Source organism: Mesitornis unicolor, unplaced genomic scaffold (assembly GCF_000695765.1).
Source record: "Mesitornis unicolor isolate BGI_N332 unplaced genomic scaffold, ASM69576v1 scaffold17930, whole genome shotgun sequence".
Classification (NCBI taxonomy): domain Eukaryota; kingdom Metazoa; phylum Chordata; class Aves; order Mesitornithiformes; family Mesitornithidae; genus Mesitornis; species Mesitornis unicolor.
The window spans coordinates 11,501-28,100 of record NW_010157875.1 but is presented as its reverse complement, the minus strand read 5'-3'; the positions used below and the strand labels follow the sequence as shown (position 1 = coordinate 28,100).

At 38.6% G+C, this 16,600-nt stretch overlaps 1 protein-coding gene across 1 annotated transcript; it reads left to right on the top strand.

The window, feature by feature from the left end:
• Positions 1-289: 289 nt before the first annotated feature.
• Positions 290-15,986, top strand: RASGRP1 (RAS guanyl releasing protein 1 (calcium and DAG-regulated); the record flags this gene model as incomplete). The annotated part of the gene is made up of 12 exons (XM_010181801.1): positions 290-443; positions 3,566-3,739; positions 4,467-4,583; positions 6,232-6,507; positions 8,749-8,829; positions 9,439-9,543; positions 11,069-11,178; positions 11,805-11,949; positions 12,620-12,656; positions 13,260-13,406; positions 15,205-15,578; positions 15,852-15,986. Coding segments are annotated over 12 exons (1,855 nt in total), but the record flags the coding sequence as incomplete, so codon positions are not given.
• Between the last annotated feature and the right edge of the window lie 614 nt (positions 15,987-16,600).

The following is a 16,600-nucleotide window of genomic DNA, read 5'->3' as shown; positions in this document are numbered from 1 at the left end:
GAAGACAAAGTTATGGACAGCAATTCTAGAATTGCAGTGTGTAAACTCGTGCAGTTTTGTAGTGTAGTTGTATTGCACTTAAGGGCTACATCAATATAATAAAGACTACCAGTGTTTTGTCATATACCCTCTAGTGCATGAAAGGACCTTGCTGTTTAGAAATTAAAATAATTCACTTTTTATTGCAGTAAGGCATGAAAATAATGTTACTTCTCTATTAGGGAGAGAGGAAAAGTTTGCTTTTCAGAAAATAACTCAGGATAATACTGTTTTAAAATTTGTTTAAAAGAAATTCTAGGGATTGGTCTAGAAAGCTGACACAGCGTGTAAAGGCCAACACCAGTAAGAAACGGAAAGTCTCACTTCTTTTTGATCATCTTGAGCCAGAGGAGCTGTCAGACCACCTCACCTATCTTGAATTTAAGTCTTTCAGAAGAATATCAGTAAGTTATTGATTTATCTATGTATTTGTGTATTTATTTACTTTGAACAAAGATGGGAAATACATAGAAAAGAAGGGTGAGGGGTAGTATTACAAGATTAACCCAGCAGTGGAAGCAGTTGGACAAACTGAATCTCTGCCCAGACCCTATGTTTTTTACTAGTGTGGCCAGTGGTGCTTATTCTGAGTATGTACCCTTTTGCTGCAGTCATTTGAGAGAGGGAGAGTGAACTCTGAGAGTGAACAGAGCAACTGTGAAACAGAGTTGAGGCAAGGCCAGTTGGAGTGAAGAGGAGAAAACCATTTGATCTTCTTCCAAATAATCTCTTTTTGTTAGAACAAGTGGTGTCATCTGGCACAAGAACAAGCAGCCTCCTTTGACTCAAATCAATGATCAGGCTGAAGTGGGGTGAAGGAAACTTGGAATAGTCTCCCTGAATAACCTCCTGGGGCTATAGGAAACCGTGCAGCATCCGTGTGCAGTGACTGTCTGTATAGAAGATGTCCACTGGACTCTGCTTGCCATTTTTGATTGGCCATAACAAAATAAAGAGAAAGTGCCCTTTTTTAATGTAAGGGGGTTTAAAATATTTTATTAGACAAGCTTTCAAGTACACAAACAATTCTTAAGGATTTATCTCATTTATGTTTTCTTTAATTTCATTTGTTTTAGCTTAGCTGATGCTAAGGTACTAACTTCCTGGGCGCCGTGGCTTCGCTTACATCCTTGTATGCTACAACATTACTTCTATTCAAACCTGATACAGTTCACACATGGAGAAGTCAGTCAGTGTGATGATAACAGTGAAAGCTGTTTTTTTTTAGGAGGTGTTTTGGTTTGTTTTTGTTTATTTAGTGGGTTTTTTTCTGAACACTACAATGTGAAGATGAAGTCTTGCAAGGAAAGGGGCTCTCAATAGATTGTGGAAGATTTTGGTCATGTATTAGCGTGCTTTATTTTGAGCTGACAGTACACGACTCTTTGTGTTTTGTGTTAAATTCAAAAAGCCGTGGAACCAAAGTCATGCATAGATTGCTGACTGTAGGCAGCAGTAATATGCAGAGCTTATATAACTCCTAACATTTTCAAGCTCTGTGCAGACATAAGGTAATTAATGATTAATAAGCATAACAAGTATGATTGCAGTGAGTGTCAGATATATCATAGAGTTCCAACAGTTACTTACATTGTATACATTTTATATGCAGGGTTCTTGCGTGTATTTTGGTATAAATTGAGTTTACCAAGACCTCAGATCAGAAAATAATGTGCAATTAATAAATAGCTATATTCATTAACTCTTTGCAGAATGTGTTCATGATATGCTAAGCCACAGAATCCTTTTGTTATTCTAACATGGCAGCATAGACTGGGAGTAGGGCTGCAAATGACCTGCTGTGTTACCAGTCACTGGAATAACTATTCATAGGTTTGGTCATTTGAAAGTCAGAAAGGGCTACTTGATCCCCTGAACATACACAGCACACAGCAATATCTTCCACAAAACACCGTGTATCTTGCAAAGAGTAATGCAGAGTGGTGTTCACAGAGTAATGATTGCAGGTACACCGCTGTTTGGAAGCCACCTTGATTTATAGTTATAAAATATAGGGAGGCTACAGTCTTTTGGAAGAATCTAGATTCTGCTTTCCTGTTGAGGCTTGTAAGTTAGTCATTGCAATTCAAGGTTCTCGTATTATTTAAGTACCTGGACTTCTTTACCGTATGTGCTACTGACAGTCTTGTTACAGCTGACCTTGGTGTTAAATTCTTGCACCAAAATTATTTCAAAAGTTTAAGTAGTATGTTAGGTATACATTTGTCCCATATTAAAAAAAACAAAATCTTTCTGAAGGAGAGAGCTGCTGAGAACAAAATATAAACTAATCAAACTGCTTCATAATTCTGTTCATAAACTGCTATGAAGTCCATAATTATGTAGTCAGATATTGAAAAATTCTCTATCTGGATAGAGTAGTTGTTTGAATTTCAAGATCCAGCCAAATCTGGCTGGGGTTCAAAACTCAAACAATAATTGTAAGTACTATGTAATCTCAGAGACAGCTCTACTTATTACTGTTAATGTTTCTTCCATCTTTAATTTAATAAGAAGACAAATCCAGAGATGGCTGCTGTCATACCTGCTTTTTAAAGTGTTAATAGTTCTTATTAAATTGATAGGGAAAAAAAAGGTGGAAAGAAAGTGAGGGAGAGCAAGAAACAAGCAGCAGCCTGACAATTTATGACCTTTTTTAAAGATCAGTGCCATTCAGTATATTCCTGTGGCCTTAGAAAGGAGCATGTCTATTAAAGCTATGAATGTTTTTGGTAAGATGTTCGTGTTAGTGGTCATAGTAAAGAATGGAATTTATAAATCCTGTGTCACATTTTCTGATGATTCAGATTTTTGTGTATTCTTAATGGATAAATCAAGAGAATAGATAAACATTGCATCAGCAAACCGAATGATTGCTTCTCTTTGACCTTAATGGGAAGAATGGCTTAAAAAAATCTGTCACATTCAGGTGTTTACTGAACAGTTTTAGATCTCTTTGGTTGCCTAAGAGAATTTCACAAGCTGTATTATTAAGGAATCTGTAGCCCTCATTGTTAGTGGCCTTATCGCAGTTTTATATGAATCTCATTGAATTTGCTTTTTGTATTAGTGTAGCTTAATTAAAAAGTGTGCCCTAGCTGCATAAACTGAGCGCTTAACTTCCTTAAGCTATCACTGAGTTACTAGATTACACTTCAAAATCAGTTTAACCTTCCTTGTAGAAGCTTAGTTTCAATGAATCTGCGGAGCCACTGAGGCTGGAAGGAAATCTCCAATTCTACTCATCCTAGGATTTATAAGAGTCAAGGCTCCTGAGATATACGTGAAACACATGATGTGATACAAATTACAGGAAAAAAAGAAGCTCTCAGTTAATTCAGTTAGGTGAAGCCTTCTGCTTTGAACTGAGCAAAGCTTTGACAAAGGAGAGATTTCATTCTTATGGATGTTTAAGGTGTAAAATATATCTACTATCGTTCATTTGAAAAGCAGACCTGTATTTGCACAGAGATCATGAGGTATATGAAACTGTAGGTGAGTTTTCATTTACACTTTTTTTTTTAAGTTCTCAGATTATCAGAACTACATTGTAAATAGTTGTGTGAAGGAGAATCCAACAATGGAAAGATCAATTGCTCTTTGCAATGGTATCTCTCAGTGGGTACAGCTAATGGTTCTCAGCAGACCAACACCACAGCTTCGGGCTGAAGTGTTCATCAAGTTCATTCATGTGGCGCAGGTCAGTTAAATTTTCACATGTGTTTATTTTGTCTGTCTCTAATACAACCCTTTAGTTGCTCTTCCCACACTACTGCTGTAGGGTCAGCTGGGAGTTTTGGCACTGGTCTACTTGTTCATATATACAGCATACATATTTGTGTATGCTGTGGTTTCATACAAAGTGTTCAGATATTACAGTGTCATGGCACCATGACTTTCTCATATCTATTCTGAGAAATAGTTTTCACTGAAAAACTTGTCTTGCTTTTGAATCAGCTGGTGAGATTCCAAGCTGTGACTGCATACCTTTCCAAAGCATAAAGCACTGTCACACCTTTGGCCATAATTAGAAGCATTTCTACCAGATACACCTTACTGGATAGAAGCAGAGCCATAGTGCTATTGGTCTTCTTTGCATAATAATTCAACTGCAGTCATAACCAAGATAATAGGCAGTGTTTCTTAGCTATGGCACGCTGTGGGAATAGGAAGGAGTACTGAGGAAGTACTTGGAAGACTTACTGTGTCTGCAGAATTACTCTGATATAGTAACAGTGGAATAAATACATATTACACCCAGTAAAATCACAGCTCATTACCAAAATGAATGAAGTCAAATGGATAGTCTCACAAAACTGGGAAGACTTTAGAAGATGACAGTAGAGGAAATGTAGAGTTTGGATGTGCATATTGAACAACTTGAACCTTTAAATAATAAATACTGATTTTTTTGTATGTCGACACAGAAGCTCCACCAGCTGCAGAATTTCAATACATTAATGGCAGTGATAGGAGGTCTCTGTCACAGTTCAATTTCCAGACTCAAGGAAACAAGCTCATGTGTTCCTCACGATGTAATTAAGGTTGGTAATCTTTAACTTTTTTTGCTGTTGCACACACAAAAACCCCCTTACTTCATTGGATAAGATGGAGAGAAAGACAAAAAAAGATTACTTCCTTTGGTTTTGGAGGGTTGTTCCTTGCCATTTAATCTCCGTGACACCAGTTACTCCTACACTTCCATCCCCACCTTCCTTCAAGCTTTGTGTAGCTTCTCTGAAGTTGCTCTTTTAATTCTCAGCTGTGACAAGCTGCGTTTTCATTTATATGCAGTGGTACAGAATAGCCTTCAAACACAAAAGCAGAGAATTGGATCCTCGATCATTTGAGAACAAACCATTGTCATCAGTGTCAACGCTGACCATCCCGAGTCTAAGCAATGCTAGCTCAGATGAGTTTAAAACTGAAAAAGCTGGTTTAGTTCATCTGATCTTTCACTATGATTTTATCTAGTTCAGACTTGAACGAACTTAGCCGTAATATACACACAATATAATACAGTGGAATGTTAGGAATCGATTGTAATTGCTAATTAAATTCTTGTGAAGTACAGATGAGTCTTTTTTGCTGAGATGCCAGCTACTAAAACTGTGAAGTGAAGCATATTTTTTAGCAATGAAACGGCTTCTTAAGAGGCTTCTTCTTAAGAGACTGATATGCTTTATTATTTTATCTTGTTTGGGGCCTGAAAGATTTAATATCTAATGAACCTGTTTTGATCACATTATGAAGAGCTTGAATTAACAGTACATACCTGGAGTATAGACCAGTATGATATCCCAGTGATAATGATTGCTGCTTTCAGAATATATAAAACCAGTTAGCAAACTTCATTTAGAAGCTTGTTGTCTTACAAATTTTGTCATTATGAGGAGTGAACTTCATATGTGTTTATCATTTGAGTAAGTTTAGCATCAAGAAATTGTATACAAGTGCTAACAGAAAGCGGGTAAAGAAAGGCTGATAATTAGTGACTTGAGAATACACTTTAAGGTTTAACTGCAACAAACAGTTTATGAAGGCTAAAAATCAAGGGGTTAGACAGGAAATTCCACAGGAAAACATTGGTCCAGTGATTTTATGAAGATAAGAGGCAGCTTTGTACCTGTACAGTTTTAAACAAGGGAAATACTTATACTGCTAGACTTGAGATTCATTTGGCCTTACAACAAGCCCAGTATATTGTTTCTTCTTCATGGAAAATTTTTTTCTTAAAAGCTCAGATGTGTCACCTGTGATGGGACCATAGCTGTGTAGGTTTTCTCTGATTCCAGCAATTCCAGCTGGTGACCGGGAAGCCGGAGAATGGCATTCCACATTTTAAGATGATGATCATTGCTTTTCTGAAGGTCAATGAGGTTGTCCTATGCTTATGCATTATCTGCATGCACACCCCCTTGATTTGAGAGGATCTTATTTCTTTTTGTTGACTAAATAGGGAATGTAGGAAGACCAGCGTTATAGATTAGGCTATAGATTAACTATCTATAATTACATATTACAGATAGTTACATTAGCTGAGGTGATACTAAATTTCATTTGAAACCTGAAGTTTTAAAATCCATTTCAAGGGTCATTGTGAGTAAACACCTTAACAATAACAAGGGAAATGCTTGTGCTGTATGACTAGAGCAAAAAATTTTTGTTTTCTTTTTTTTTTTTCTTTTTCAGGTCTTCAATGAGATGACAGAACTGCTTTCATCTTACAGAAATTATGATAGTTATCGACGTGCCTATAATGAGTGCAGTAACTTTAAGATCCCAATCCTTGGGGTTCACCTGAAAGATTTGATATCACTTCATGAGGGCATGCCAGACTACTTAGAGGACAAAAAAATTAACATATACAAACTATACTCTCTGTATAACCACATAAATGAACTGATACAACTCCAGGAAATGCCACTTCCCCTGGAGGCCAATATGGACCTTGTTCATCTGCTTACGGTAAGTCCCTTAAGATGAGATAAATACCTCCATTAACAAAAATAATCTTTTATACCTCTCAAACAAGTAAATAGAGAATTCCATTAATTATAAATACATAATATTGTAATTTTTGTTCCTTAAGGAAAGGTACTATAATAGAAGAGAAAAAGTTAGTGATACTGATTTATCTGGCGGCAAGGGTAGAAGTGCCAGTTCAGCAGCTTGCTTCCGATTATTTCTGTAAGGGAAGGAAATGTTGATTTCTGCTTCACTTTAGTAGTAGGCATTGTCTCTGTACTTTCACTAAGGAAGTGCTCCGAGTCCTGCTGATTAAGCCTATATTGGGAGATGGGTAGAAAGCTTCCTTAGGTGCACCTTGGGGACAGAAGATTGCATACAAAGCTTCCTTGTGTTGAACATACAAACTTTCCCATAGAAGTTCAATCCCTTAAGATGTGCAGAGTTAAAACATAGCACAATTCTAGCTAAGTTTCTTCTGGTACTAAAAAACCTGACATAAAATTTAGTAAAATAGAGTAGTTGTGTTACTCTTCCAATCATACCTAGTCAGTGTCATGTTACTAAAAAATTTGATATTACCTGGGATGTATGTCACGACAATAGTTTTAACTTCTCCTAGCAAGTTAAAAAAACTGCCTTTTATTAAAAGAGTAAACCTGCTTTCCTTGTTTCACAGTTTTGTTCGGCCTTACCAGGTACCTCATCTTGGAAAAATTACATAGGCTGCTTCCAGTTCTGGTTACAACTCTTGTTTCAGCAAAAGGCTAATAGATTAAAATTTTGATGTGCTTGAGGTTGTTCTCTCTGGGAGCATTCATGTGTGAAATTAGACACATATGCCTGGGACCTGAAATATAGCTACGTTGTGGTGAATTTCTTCCTGCTAGATGTTGTAAATGCTTTGTCTCAAATTATTTTAGGTCCCGCTCCTTTTTTTTTTTTTTTTTAAAAAGAATGATTTATAAAAATGGCCATTAAAATATGTAGAACTTTGGCCATAATTTCATGCAGATATATATGACATACATTACAAGAAGTAAAGATATAAATTAAAACAAATACTTCATTTCAAAGCAGGAGCTTCTAGTCTGCTAATATACTAGGGTACATAACCTTCCTTTTTCCCTATCTTTTTCCAGCAGTCTTTCTCCTTCCTCTTTTCAGTCATATGCTTTCCCATTAGCAGGCAAATCAGTTTGAAGAGGTATTAGTAATTACATACATAAGTCAATAATTCATAGAACTATCATAGCATTTGGAATTTTGTTTTTTGAGTGTCAGAAACGGCTTTTAAGATTTCCACAAGAATCTAAAATTACTCACCATTATGACTACAACAGTAATTGTTGTAGTTGTTCACAAGAAAGTTACTGCATATCTGCAATTTAAGTAAGGTTATTCATTGGATAAAATAGCATATTTTGTTTTTTTTTTGTTTGTTTATGTCCATATGACTGCCACAATCTTCACTCACTGTAACAAGTTTATATGTTCTTTGGACTTGCTATGGATTGAGGCTTGTAATACATTTGTGTCTGGCTTTTCTGTTCAATCATATGTTTAGTGTGAAAAAGTGTCATGTTACCGTCTTCAAACTTAGCTTGAAATTTGTTTCTGGTCAATAAAATATTTGCTATACTATTTTCCAGGACACATGCAGAAGCAAAGGTATAAACTTGTTATTTTTATTTCAAATTCCTTCATTTACCTAGGTGTAATGTTTCTTGTTTTCTGTAACTGCTGTTAGCAGCTAAAGGTTCTCACTACAGAGAAGCTCATCTTTTGTCCTCATCACATACTCCTTAGTTCAACGTGGTCACAGTTGGATTGGATAAATATGATGTGTTTAAACAAGAGTTTTCTGAGAATTTGAGTTGATGGACAGTTCGGTGCTTTTGTGCTTAGTTGCATGATGGACCTCTTGAATATTATGGGAGTAACAGGGTTTTTTTCAGGTTACTTATCAACTGACTACTAATTATGCCTACAGTCACTTCTGCGCTAATGACTGTAGCTGTGTAATGTTACAGATTTACAGGTAAGGGCAATAACAGTCTGGAATTTAGAAATGTGCCCATTTCAAATCAGTGTGAACACCTGTGCAGCTCAAGTGCATTTTTTTCACAGTGCAACCTAAATTAAAAGTTATTCCATGGAAAAATACTAACGCATGCCAGGAACGTTTATCAAGTAGTAGTGACAGTTTCCAGATTAAACTGTTGTTGTGTTTGTTTTCAGCTGTCCCTTGATCTTTACTACACAGAAGATGAAATTTATGAGCTTTCATATGCACGAGAGCCACGAAGTCACCGAGCTGCTGTAAGGGCCTTCCCGAATTCTTAACAAAAGGATTTTTTAAAAATGAGTAATGTGACTTTTATCCATTGCATTAATTTTACTTTATGTTAAGTTGAAAACATTTTAGCTTTATAGACTGAGGAAAATCTGTTAAAGCATAAATTGTTTGGTTAGTGATGAAGCCTAAGCTAGAACATATGGGAGAGTGGACACATCAGGTTTTATCATATCAACCCAAACACAAATGAAGTTACTTTTGTAGAAACAGGACATCAGGCTCAATCTTGGCACTGGATCCTGGTTCTTTTAAATGAAGAGTTCTTATGTGATTCAAATAAAAAAACCCATCGGTGATATATTTCAGTTTTGTTCTTGTTTTATAAGTACAGAGAAAGACGGTGAGTTTACAAGGTTGTCAGTGAGCTGTGACAGTTTAGGGAATGGCCACTGTTTTGGACAGTTCAGGGAAGAACCTCCTCTGACGTGTACCATGTAATTATCAAAAGTATGATATTGGGTCCAATAGGCTATTTCTGCAGTCTTGTATCACACATTTGTGACAAATGAGAGAAGTGTGATACTGAAAATCTTTCCATGTAGTACTAATGAACTCCATTCAATTTCTTTTAGCCTCTGACACCTTCCAAACCACCAGTAGTTGCAGACTGGGCCTCAGGAGTAGCCCCAAAACCTGATCCGAAAACCATCAGCAAACATGTTCAGAGGATGGTCGATGTAAGTATGGTTGGCCCATTTACCTTACATGTCAGTCGTAGCGTTAATCTCTAGGTATAAGAAGACACAAAGAAGGGAAGAAAATAGTGGATGCATTCAAAGCTGTACTGAGTTTGTAAGCGCTTCTGTCCTGACAGAAAGATATTTCTGCCTAGCTGTAAGTAGCAGTGGAGGACTGTGAGGCTTGGAAGGAAATTCCTTAAATGGCTTAGAAACCAGCAGGGAGTGGGAATACTGGTTTGTGTGCTTCCAGAGGCATTCGTCAAGGACCAGGGAGTCCATTTCTGCCGCAGACTTCAACATCATGCTGCTGGTGGAGTCTGAAAGTGAGCTTCTCACAGTGGCTTTGTTACGAGCAGCCATTGCTTTTCTCTCTCTCTTTTGGGTCACCTGCTTTACTGGAAACCATCACGTAAGCTCAGGTGACTGATTCCAAAGTGGATGGAGAGAGGTAAAGAGTTTGTCTTTGCATCCCTGCTTCATCTCTTTTCCTTCTAAGCACTTCTAATATTGCTAGATATCCTTTGATACACGCCGTTTTGGAATATATTTCTAAATTTGGCCTAGGTGTGCTCCATCCCTTAAGGGCAAAGACAAACAGTGATGTCATTCTACAAGTGGAAATATGTATCTGTATGACAATTGTGTCACAGAATCGCAGAATCTCAGGAGTTGGAAGGGACCTGGAAAGCTCATCCAGTCCAACCCCCCTGCCAGAGCAGGATCACCAGACCAGGTCACACAGGAACACGGCCAGGTGGGCCTTGAATGTCTCCAGAGAGGGAGACTCCACAACCTCTCTGGGCAGCCTGGTCCAGTGCTCTGTAACCCTCACAGTAAAGAAGGTTTTCCTCATGTTCAGGTTGAGCCTCCTATGCTCCAGCTTGCTCCCATTGCCTCTTGTCCTATCTGACATCACAGAGCAGAGCCTGGCTCCTTCCTCCTGACACTCGCCCTTTACAAATTCATAAACATGAATGAGGTCACCCCTCAGTCTCCTCTGCTCCAAGCTAAAGAGACCCAGCTCCCTCAGCCGCTCCTCATAAGGGAGATGCTCCACTCCCTCAGTCATCTTTGTGGCTCTGCGCTGGACTCTTTCAAATAATTCCTGTCCTCCTTGAACTGAGGGGCCCAGAACTGGACGCGATAATGTAACAAGTTTTCACCTAACATTGACCTGATGGAATAAGCTAGGCAGCTACACTGATTTGGCTACAGAGATCATCACTGAGAGCATTGGTACAAGTTGTACGTGTAGGCCTGAACATAGTGATCTTAAAGTGAAACAAAAACAGAGCTGTCACTGTGTAGAGAATCGTTTAGTCCAGGCTATGTTGACTTACCTACATTTTGCTACAAATCAGGAAATCATAACGCTTCTTTGGTCTCAAGCCAAAAAAAAAAAAGCAGTTAGCAGTTAGCTAATGGGAGAAAGTGGGAGACAAGATCAATAAATACTGTGGAGGCTTTCTGAACTGGTAATTCAGCCCATCCTTGTTATAAACTATTCTGTTATCTTGCACAGTCTGTCTTCAAAAATTATGACCATGATCAGGATGGATACATTTCCCAGGAAGAATTTGAAAAGATAGCTGCCAGTTTTCCATTCTCATTTTGTGTAATGGCTAAGGACTGGTGAGTACCTAATTCGGCTTACCAACTTCATAGCATCTGTTTTTAGGAGGGGTCTTTGGTTTTTGTTTTTAAATGTTATTTCTGTCATTGGAGTGGTAAAATTCATCCTCTTCACCCACAATTAGAAGTGAAAACTTAACTGACAAAAGCATCCTCTAAATGTGTTGTGAATGCTATAGCAGTGGTAACCAGGCCAGTGTAGGAGGAAGAACAGGTAATAGAAAAAGAAGTATTTTTTGAAATGATATTCAGTATATACTACTAGAGAACTTTTCTAAGATTAAATTGTCCCTCAGAAATAGAGAACTGGCAAATGTGTATTTTAGTCAAGTTAAGAACATTTTTCTTAATATATTAAAAGCATGGGAAAATACAATAATGATTATTCGGAGGTTTCCTGTGAAGTAATTTTGAGGTTGCATCACAGACACAGCTATTTCATTTATCCTTACAGGCTGCATTTAAAATGTCTAGATAAGCTTTCGTAGACTTTGGGAGCAGTTGACAAGATTACTGAGATCACTGTATTTTTGCCATTATAAACTGTGAAGAAAGATATGTTTCATTCTCCTTGTGCTTTTAAGAAAATATACATCTCTGAAACAACTTTTCTTGTTTATTTTCAGGGAAGGCCTGATCAGCAGGGATGAAATAACAGCTTACTTTATGAGGGCTAGCTCAATCTATTCCAAATTAGGACTTGGCTTTGCTCACAACTTCCAAGAGACCACTTACTTAAGGCCTACTTTCTGCGACAACTGTGCTGGATTTGTAAGCTTACTTTTTAGTAGATATATTAATGTTTTTTGGAATAATGCCATTTTCAAAATCCCACAACCATGTGCCATATATACAAATGGATCTACACAAGACATCAGTGAAGCTATATAGAACACCAGGCTTCTGCTTGTGTAGCTATTTAAGGTGCCCTTTACACCCCTGTTGGGATTACTGTTCATCTGTTCAAACACGGCTCCTGCCTTGTGGTGTTTGGTTGTGCCTTAGGCAAGACACCTAAATCTAAAACCTTCCACTCCATGGGGCTGTTAGAGCTCATGTCCTGGTACAGACATGACATGCCCCTGCCTGTGGCACAGCAAGGTTTAGTAAAACTGACTGTCCTACCAATCCCCAGTTAAGATGAAATCAAACAGGAGTGCTGAGATGGAGAATTCTCCATCTACTCCAGCTCCACAACTTCCCTGGGGGCTGTCAGGTCTGCTGATGTACTCATTAGAGACTAGCTCAAGGTATTTTGTTTGTGATTGAGGAACACATGAAATATTAGTAGTTTGTATTTTGACCTTACCATTACAAGGGTAGAAAAACAAGATACTCTGCAGGTGCTCAGATTGTAGAAATGAGTGGAGCTTTTAGTGTCTGGAGGTATCAAATGTGCAGATAAATATATTAATACATAGTCTCTTTGTTTAAATTTTAGCTATGGGGAGTCATTAAACAAGGATACAGATGCAAAGGTAAGGTACTTTGTTAGTTTTACTCTATAATTGATGGTGAATGACAAATGAAACCCCTGATCATCCTGAGATCCATTGCTGTATCTGTGGACCTGTTTAATCTGGCCTCTCAGGGCCTAGGAGAAGACTGGTTCAAGAGCAGTATAAAAGACAGATGGTCCAGAAGAAATGCAAAGATGAAGGAACTCATAACTGATAGCTCTGACCCTTGGCTAAAACACCTCTGAATTTCGATGGTTTGGAAACAGACCCTTCCAGGGGGCGCAAACACCAACGCTGTGAAAACTGTGTAGCACATTCCTGATATGTACTTTGCAGTTTTATTCCTCATGCAGGTATCTGCTTTCTCTGGAACTCCTACAGTCAGAACACTGTCGTGACTGAATGCTGCTCTTTTGTATTTTCACAATGAAAAGGAGTTTTAGGTGTATACAGCACAGGGATGTCATTGGTCTGTTTACCAGATGTATGTTGTTACAGGTAATGCACGTGGAGCACACCACAGAGGCTTTCTTGCTTCCTGAGGAGGCAGCACAGTGTGAGAGCTTATTTTGGATGCTACAACAGAGCCACTGAATTGTGTAAACTTTGTTTTGTTTGCAGACTGTGGAATGAACTGTCACAAGCAATGCAAAGACCTGGTTGTGATAGAGTGCAAGAGAAGGTCCAAAACTTCCGTTGCAGACAGCAGCCCAACGTCTGCTCTTGCTTCAAGCCTCTGCCCAGTTGGAGTAAAGGAGCAATTCCATGGTGAGAAAAAAAAACACATTAAAAAGATCAAAGATCTAGATAGTCCTTCCTTTGCTCCTTTTTCTTTAAAAGTTGAGTTGTACAGCGTAGTTTTTGGTTTCGTTAGTTAACTGCAGTGTTTTACCAACATAATGTACAAACTAGAACCAGGAGTAAGTGAACCTGCACCAAGTAACTCCATTCCAGTTCTGGTCTGAATAAGGACTCCCTTTCTGGGAGATGTCTTGTGACTCTACACAACGTGTGGTGCACAAATTCCACAAAGCTGATTAACTTTTCTGCCAGACTCACGAGAACTGGCTGCCATGACCCGAACAGCTGACAGGTTCCCTTAGCGCTCTCACCTTGTGACAGGCAGGTCTTGGTACGCTCGTTTTTACCACTGTTGTCCTATTGAGTGACCACTGCACTGTTACAATTCTGACTTGGGTTTCAAGGTGGAGTTTGTAAAATCAGTTTACTTGTGTATCTGTGTGCTAGGAAAACCATGAGCTAATTGTGCTTATTTTTCCAACTTCTGTAGGTAAGTCTACAACTCCACTTGGTTCATCCATTTTTCATTTAATCAGAAATGAAAAATCTACACCTCTCTCTGTTCTTTTCTCCTTATAGCAAACAAGCTGTTTAAACTTCTCATATTTGTGTGTTACCATGTAGGCTTCCAAAGGAGGAAGTGGTGTCCTTGAATAAGACCCCAGCCTACTTTTATTCTGTTATTCTTTTGATTTTCATGTTCCAACTCTCTCCATACACACTTTCTTTGAATGTCTCTCCTGCTTTTTGCTTGTATCTCATATTCCTCAAATCTGCTTCTTGCCATGTTGATAATCTTTTGTGTTGTCTCTGAGATTCACACTGGTGGATTCCATCTTAGGCTTCCTATTAGTGCTTTTGTGAGCCACAGTTTCTCTTGATAACTGACTATGTGCATCTCTAAGATTCCACCTGCAATAACTACAGCACTGCCTAATAACCGCCTCGTGGGATGTCGCACTTACAGAGAGATGGAGCTGTAGCTTGTTGCCCCGTCATCACCCACTGCTCCAGAATGTGGTACCTCCCAATGCTCCGTCATGTGGCAGAACGAGAATTCAGGTGTAGGTTGAAGGTGTAAGCCTCATCTGTTCATCTCTGTCCTCATCTAATTCTCCAGCCTTCAGCAGCTACTGGACTGACTTTGTTCGTTCCCCTCACGTGTTTGAACTCACAGTTTCAGTTTGTTTTCTTCCCCAAACAAGAAATTACTTTTTCAAAAACAGGTCTTTTCAAAATCCTGTATCGCATCTTTTGCCCACTGCTTCTCATGTTGTGGGTTCCCCCCCCACCCCTGTTTGTACTTTTAACTGCAGAAGTATTTTAGGATGAGCTGTACAAAAGCAGTGTAAAATTAAAAATGTCATTATCTGGCCTTTATAAAGTGGGTAAGTTGTATCTTACAGCTGCAAGCTGGGACAATGCTGAAGTAACACCCAGGTTTAATCTTCCAGCACAATCATGACGATCAATGGCCTATATAAAACCTTTTACCTATCCAGAGGTTTCTCTTTAGCTGACCTTGATGGCACTGTTTTCCTCTTACTGATCCATATTGGTGTTACTGAGACAGGGCAAAGAGTTATTTCAAGAGACATAATATTGAGAAACTTGCAGTGACACCTATTTTGGAGACCAATGAATGTAAAATCAATACAGAATAAATGTTGTTTTATTTATTAAAATCATCTTTCATTACTATTCCTCCTGTTTCTTCTTTTCGGGGAGAAGATTTTGACTTCAAATTACCATATATATTCTACAGGACAAGAAGAAGGACCGTTCACATTTCCTAATGGAGAAGTAGTGGAACACAATGAAGACAGCAAGGACCGAACCATTATGCTTATGGGTTCCTCAGCTCAGAAAATCTCAGTGAGACTGAAACCAGCTGTGGTTCATAAGGGTTCACAGACTGATCCCGTCCTGCTGGCTGCTGATGCGTCTTGTAGACAGACAGAGAAGAAAGAACATAGGATGCCAGAAAATCCTTATCTCCAGGCAGCTCCACCATCCCCATGGCCAAGCCCACTTCTAGGCCGCAGAAAGGCATACGTTAAATGGGAAAACAAGGACTGCAGCCAGAAGGTGAAGGAGGAACATCGCAGCTGTAAACCCTCATACCAGGAACTCGAGCAGGTACATACGTAATGAAACAAATTCTGCTTTACACGACAGTACTGTAAAGTAGTTGGAGGGTGTGGGGGAGTGGCTGGGTGGGAAGGTGTCACCTTACTCCAGTTAATTAACTCTCAGACCAGTCCAGTGGCACCACAAATTCTCAGCCACTTTACTTCACTTCAAGCATAAATTTAGTACTAGTAGAGGGTTTAGCAAACCTAAACATACAGCCAGAACAGTCCTGAAACAAATTCAAAATAAAATGCTATTCTCTATTTTTCTTTCGTTTAGGAAAGAAATACTCTAAAGGCACACAATGAAGGTTTAAAGATCCAACTGGAACAGGCACATAAAACAATTGAATCTCTCACAATCCAGAGAAGAAACCACATAGTTGACAACTTGCAACACAGAGACTGCTCCTAGCAGCCAAGAGAGGAAATCTTGTATGATGAGAGTGAGACTAAAGGAGGAGTTTTGATAAAGCTGCTTTACCAAGTGAACTGGAGAGAGCGCCTGAGAGATGTTAAACAGAAATACTCTCTTTACTAATTTCCACATTCAACGTGCACTCCCAAATGTATAAATGAATTCCTTTGACTTTTTAAGGTAATTTAGCATTATCTGCACAATGAAAATAGTATCTTCTGGATTTGCTTTTAAAAGGAGTGACGTTGTGGGAGTTTCTGTTCACGATGAAGACCGTGTGGTTCCCAGTGACTTGGCTGCCAGCAGCACACCTTACTCTACAAGTGCTCTGGCAAAGCAGCTGCTCACATGACTCCTGTCACCTCAGAGCTGGCCCAAGTTCAGGTTTGTAGAAACAAGTGTTCGATAATGCTGAGTATTAAATAAAACTGCAGAAGTACTCCAGTGAGAGAAACGGTTCCTTCTCCCTGTGGCTGAAACCAGTTAAAACCATGAAGTGAACTGTCATCTTTATTCCCAGAGCTTAACAAGAGTATTAAATAAGTAGTTAAGACCATGGTATTTGATTATTTGACTCTTAGACTTCAAGACAAACTGACAATATTTTTCAG